The 6317-nt window shown below is 35.3% G+C and overlaps 1 protein-coding gene across 1 annotated transcript; it reads right to left on the reverse strand.

The window, feature by feature from the left end:
- Nucleotides 1-4107: 4107 nt before the first annotated feature.
- Nucleotides 4108-5932, reverse strand: LOC120075030 (seed lectin-like). Its single transcript, XM_039028173.1, has one exon. It carries the CDS (start codon nt 5900-5902, stop codon nt 4280-4282), a length of 1623 nt encoding a protein of 540 aa, XP_038884101.1. The 5' UTR covers nt 5903-5932; the 3' UTR covers nt 4108-4279.
- Nucleotides 5933-6317: the final 385 nt, after the last annotated feature.

Genomic DNA, 6317 nt, shown 5'->3' on the forward strand with positions numbered 1-6317 from the left:
ATGGATGGAGAAGCAGATGAATCTGAGAGCCTTTCCGTTCTCCCTCAAGGACAACGTCAAGGATTGTCTTTATTACTTTTCTACTAGTTTAGTTACCACGTGGAAGGATATGAAGAAGCAATTCTTGGAAGAAAATTTCCCTGCCTCACGAGATGCAAGGGTTAGAAAAGAAATATTTGATATTATGCAAATTAGTGGGGAGACCTTGTGTGTGTACTTGGAGCATTTCAAACGCTTATACGCCAATTTCTCACATCATTAGATCTCAGATGCGTTCCTGATCCAGTATTCTATGAAGGGTTCATCCCTAGTGATAGGGGTACCATCGATGCAACGAGTGGTGGTGCAGTGATGAATAAAACCCTAATGGAAACCAAGAAGCTGATATCTACGATTGTAGAGAATTCACAATAGTTCGGGACGTGTGCTCTTGGAAATTCAGCATCATTACAAGAGGTAAGTGATTTAAAAGCTGAACTTGCTGAACTGTCTTCTTTTGTGAAACAAGCTTTCTCTGTGAAAGCTCAACCTTAGGAGCCTATAGTTGAGTTGAGCTATGCTAGTAATCAGTAAGGTGGATGGATGTATAATTACAACCATTGAGACAATTAGGAAAGCTTCCTTCCCAACAAGTATCTGATGTTCTTAATGTTAGTTTTATCTATACTTTAGTTGCATTGAGAGCTCCCGACCTCTGCCACTGAGCATGTGATTGAGCCAAATGAATTTCAAAAAGAAGATGCTGAGGAAAAGTTGACAACCTGACTAGAAGATGTGGGGTAAGATTTGATCCACCTTTTAACTTTACTACTAGTACCCCTCGTGCTCCTTTTCTTAGCAGGTTGACTGTTGCTCAGAGAGGATCACTTAAGGAGGAGGTAAAATTTGTCCAGTCTTCTGAGAACAAGAGGCCTACTACAAAGGACAGAAAGGTATGGGTAGAATTTTCTGAGAACAAAAAGAAACAAGAGGAGTCAAACAGGAGATAACTTTGCAAGGTAATATTCTTGTTAAGTATGATGACTCAGGTACGTTTTCTGTGCCCTGTCTGATACACACTAGAAAATTTGATCATACTATGCTAGATTTAGGGTTAACTATAAATGTCATGCCTGCTCTTGTTTTTTATGATATTCAGTCTCATATCTTGCACCCTTCTAATATTTGGGTGTAGTTACTTGATCACTCCCTCATTAGGTCATAAGGGTTCATTAATGATATGTTGGTTAGAGTTAATGACCTGTCTTTTCCTGCTGATTTTTATATTGTTGACGTGAATGCTCATTCCCCTCCCTCTGTTTTGTGTTGCTAGGTCGACCATTTCTTAAGACAGGCAAGGCTGTGATTGATGTGGGTAAAGAGTCCCTACAAATAGAATAAGGAGAAAAAGTTGAAAAAATATTGATGATTGATGCCTCAAATACTATTAATCTTGTGTGTTCAAGTACTTGTCTTTTTCTGAATAGTGGACAAGCTCCTAAATTGGGGGAGGGAGATGGTGACACGGAGATCCGTGGTGAATATGAATGATAGAGTCGAGTCTGGTCGAGCATAATGACCTTAGAAAATTGCGCTACCTAGAAGCAACTAGGATTCACTTTTATTGTTTTCTTAGTATATGTTTTTAGTTATTTTTATTTTTATTTGAGCTTACTTCTTTCTATCTTTCTTGATCTTTAGGTTCTTTATAGCCCCATTGATGAGATGAAAGAAGAATTTTTTATTATCATGAGCCAGATATCACCGCCATCCATGGTGCCAAATTCAGGGAAGTTTTTCTATTTTCCTTACATTTGTCCCTTGTCCTTATTTCTTCATCACATTGGTGATAATGTTAGATTTTAATTTGGGGATAGGAGATGTATGTGTTCTAGCTGGATTCCTTGAGCATCTGAGCTCGAACTATATCTACGTGCTTTTTGTGCATGTTTACTCATGTTGTGTGGTTCGTTATTATGACTAGTTGTACACACTCTCTTATGATTTTATTTGTATAAAATGATGTTTGAAATGAATAATCATGATTTTTAGCCATTTAAAAAAAAATTTCTTACCTTTCATGCGCGTTTAAGTTTTTTGTTTGTTAACATTAGGTTTTGCATGCTTAGAATTGTATGGCTCACTGATTAGAGAATGTCTTGAATGATAAGTTGTAATGTAAAACTGATGAAGAGAAAAAAATGATTTATGCGCCTGCTTAAAAATCAGTTGATGAGTTATTGTACTGAAAAGAAAATATAAAAAATGAAAAAGAAAAAGAAAAAGAGAGAAAATAAAATTGTAATGTATGCATGACTAGAGGTAGAAAGAGCTACCTTGCTGTGATTAGTTAAGACACTTGTGATACAAGAGTGATTGTAGTTCCCTACAGTGATGTGTGAAAGCTACTACCCTTAAGTAAAAGAAATGCAAGTTTAAGATGTCCTTAGAGTTTAATTTCAGGCACAAAAAAATGACATATTACCATCTTGATTTTTTTTGGCCCTTGATAGTTAGTGCTTGATCCAGTGTAGGGGAAAAACATATTGAGAGCCATTTAAGACCATTATGGGTTGCTAGACTTAAGTAGAAGGGCTTTGAATTCACTAATGCATAAATAGGTCTAGAATTAATTTTAAATTGTGCTGTCTTGATTGAATATGATTTAATTTCATTGTTGAGTGCAAGTTAAATCATAGAAGACTATTGGGACTTGAGAAACGAACCATGCAATTTGAATGAGCATATCTTTGTGTGATTGTGTACTTTATTCTACCTTGCTTGTGGATGATGATCAAGAATTAAGTTGAGGGTGTTTGATAGCACCAAAGATGTGTTATCTTGCTTCACTTAATTCGGGCTTGTTTCTAAATTTTACGTGTTTATTTGTTGATTTTATAGGTTCCAAGCACCTAAGAGGTAGATTTGGGCGTTAGCGACGGAATGAAAATAAAAGGGGTCAAAACAGAGCTTAATTGCATCAACCGAGAAGAAAGAGGTTAAAATAACTTTTTGCAGGCATGGCGCCACGGTGCTCTTTCGTGTCATTCTCAGTGTTGTAAGACAGAATGCTCCGTTTTCATGAAAAGCCTACAACGTCTGGTGCTTCGAAGTCATCACATGTCGATTTTCTGCTAGCTCCACAGCGTTGCGCCCTTGTGCCGCGATGCTATCTCGATTACTATATAAACAACTTTAGCCACCTAGGTTAAGTCATCTCTAATCCCACCGATTTCAGAGCATTTTCTTTCTATTTTCTTCTACCTTTTGGTCTGTTGATGTGTCGAAACTTTACCTCCTCGATCAGTATGTTGATTATGGGCTAAGGCATCTCATTCTAACTTGGGTTTTAGTATATTTTTGTCTATTCATGTACTTATGAGTGTTTGAACCGAATTTAATTGTGATTTCAGGATTCAATTATGATTTTATTAGATTGTGATTATATTATCAAATGCTTGTGGATTGTATGATTATTGCTTTAGATTAATGTTTGATACGTAACATTTAATCTTATGTTGATCTCTAAGAAGCGATAGGTTAGGTTAGCTTGTGAATTGATAGCGATAAGTATTGCTCTAACCAACCTAGGATTGAATCGAACGAGTATTTAATTAGACACTTGAAAATTAAATACTCAACTCAACATTGCCCTTTACCTTAATGCAATTATGACAAGTTTGAACTTGCATGCTCTTCATCAATTCAATTCATTAATTAGGTCAAATAATTAAGTTTTCTAATTAGTTCGGTTAGATGTAAACAAATACTTCAGGTGATGAGAATTTGATAATCGAGTATATTGAGTAGGGAATTCCATATCAACCCAAGGTAGACTTTCTTCATATATTATCTCTACCTTTACATTGTTGCGTTTATTTTACACAATTTAATTTTTCTTGCAACCAACCAATTTCAAAATGCCCTTCCTTTTGGTTAACTCGGGATTGTAAACAATTTAATCGAGAAATTCTTTGGTTCTCTATGTTCGACATGTGTTACCACTACTACATATTTGGTAGAAACAGTTATTTGTTTGGTCCGAAATTAGGCGAAAAATTCCGCCCAACCAACCATCTCCATTGAAACTATAGATTTCATATCTTAACAAAGCATCCTTACCAAAAAAAAAAAAAAAAAACAATGAAAGTTTTATTATAATTTATCACTTATGACTTGAACTTTCAAACTTATTATGATAATCTCGACGAAAAATCCACACTTTTATTCCTTATATACAATGTATATACTCACGTAGAAGAATACATACATTAACATAATGTGTGGATAATCCATGAACTTAGTAGAATAATCCCCAATCTTGGTTAGGATTACCTGTTTTACGAAACAAAATAATTCTCTTGAGGGAAACCATAGCACGTTCAACATCCACGACCAACTTGGTTTTAAGGTTAAAGATTGTGCCATCCGCCTTGAAATTCCAACGTTGGTTTGCTGTTCCATTGCACTCATCAATTACAATAAGTGCCGATGAGCGGTCTGAAGAGGAAGTGACACATAAATTACGCTCACTATTTACTCTTATACTTCCATCACTATAAACAGCCCAATATTGCTCTGCCTTGTTCAGCACACAATTCTCCAACCACATGTTTGTGTTGTTATTTGTTGCCTCTAAACACATTTGTTCCAACCCTATAATTGAACCTATAATTGGTTCAACATAGTTCCCAACTCTCCATCCTTGTCCAATAGTGTATTTGTTAGCCTCCACTATCAATTGTGTATTGCTTGTTGATGAATTTGCTGTCAAGACAAGGCCAGAACTTGGGTTGCTGATTGTTCCATCTATTGCAACATTCCATTTAGTGCTTTTTGCTTCAACTTTACTACAATTGTAAAGTACCACAAATCTTGAGGTATCAAATGTCAAGCATTTGTTGGAATATCTTATTGTTCCATCCCTTTGAAAAGACCATTTTTCATTTGATTGATGTTCACATGGGGATGAAATTATTGGATTACCATCATATTGAATTCCTCTTGTTGCATCAATGCAAAATCCTTCTCTCCCACTAATGCTTGAAGTTTGTGTTTGTATATAGCATGGAGAATCACTCGTAATGCTTGGCATTCTTATAAAATTTGTACTAACATTGCATTGGTATAGTTGCAAAGCAATGTTTGTGATTATGATTGGATAATATATGCTATCCACTTGAATGATTCTATTGTTGGAATCATAAAAATTAATGGCTTCTCCAAATAATCCTTGTAATGATGTAGATGCTTGGATTTGTAAAGACAGTTTTGCCCAATTGTCTTGTAAGCTAATCATTGCAAGGCTAGGTTTGAAGTTGTAACCATATTTTAAGCTTTTGATAACACTTTGCTCAATGAACTTGAATTTCACTCCTTCCAACACCATTTGAAGGATTACAAGAAATGACTGAGGAAGTGATTCTTGATGGTAGTGAAACAGGTTGGAGATGGCTGAATTCAAAGGATCAGTTCCAAGGAGAGTTTGAAGTCTAGAAATACCAGAGGCTTTCTCAATGGATTCGTAGTCGCTATCGAAGCGAAGAAGAACTCGACAAGTGGACGGGAAGACGATCTCGGAAGCTTCTGGTGGGGCATTGAAGAAAACATAGGAGGTGTTGTTCGAACGATATCCCACAACTCCAAGATTTACCACATCTATTGCTAGAACAATGGTTTCATTGTTTGCATTCTTGAGGTTGATGGTGATGAAAGGTTCGGTAGGAGGGAGTGAGTTTTTTAAGATGGGTATATCGTATAGTTTAGAAGTGTTTTTGGTGAGACGTTCTCGTATTGTATTGATGAAATTTTTGTAGCCATCAACCAATAAATCAGAGGATGACAAAGGGAGTTCTTGGTTTCCATCAATGCTACGAGTGGCAAGAGAGAGAAAAACGATAATGTAAAACGTTAAAGATGTCATGTTGTTTCAATTTGGTGTAGAAGGAAGAGAACTAAGGTGCTTTTATAGAAGCTTTCATTCCAATGACTATTCATGGTTTTTCGAACGTTGTGGTGGATCCGGGATTTTATGTTATAGAGCACATGTTCATATACATACATGTATTTTTTTTTTGTAAAATATATATACATGTAATTTTAAATAGGTTGACCCAATAATATTCAAACGGAATAATATTGATTAAGTTAAATTAGCCAATATGGATATAGCTCAATTGATCAACCTTGACATCAGATGCTCAATAAAAAAAATGGTTTGATTTAAGCTTAGTTGATAAACTTTCAAATTTATGTCTATTTGGTCCCTAAACATAAAAATGATTTTTTAAACGTGTTTAATAGAATCTTAAGCTTTCAATTTTGTATCGAATATATTC

This window comes from Benincasa hispida, chromosome 4, assembly GCF_009727055.1.
Source record: "Benincasa hispida cultivar B227 chromosome 4, ASM972705v1, whole genome shotgun sequence".
In the NCBI taxonomy this organism is placed as follows: Eukaryota; Viridiplantae; Streptophyta; class Magnoliopsida; order Cucurbitales; family Cucurbitaceae; genus Benincasa; species Benincasa hispida.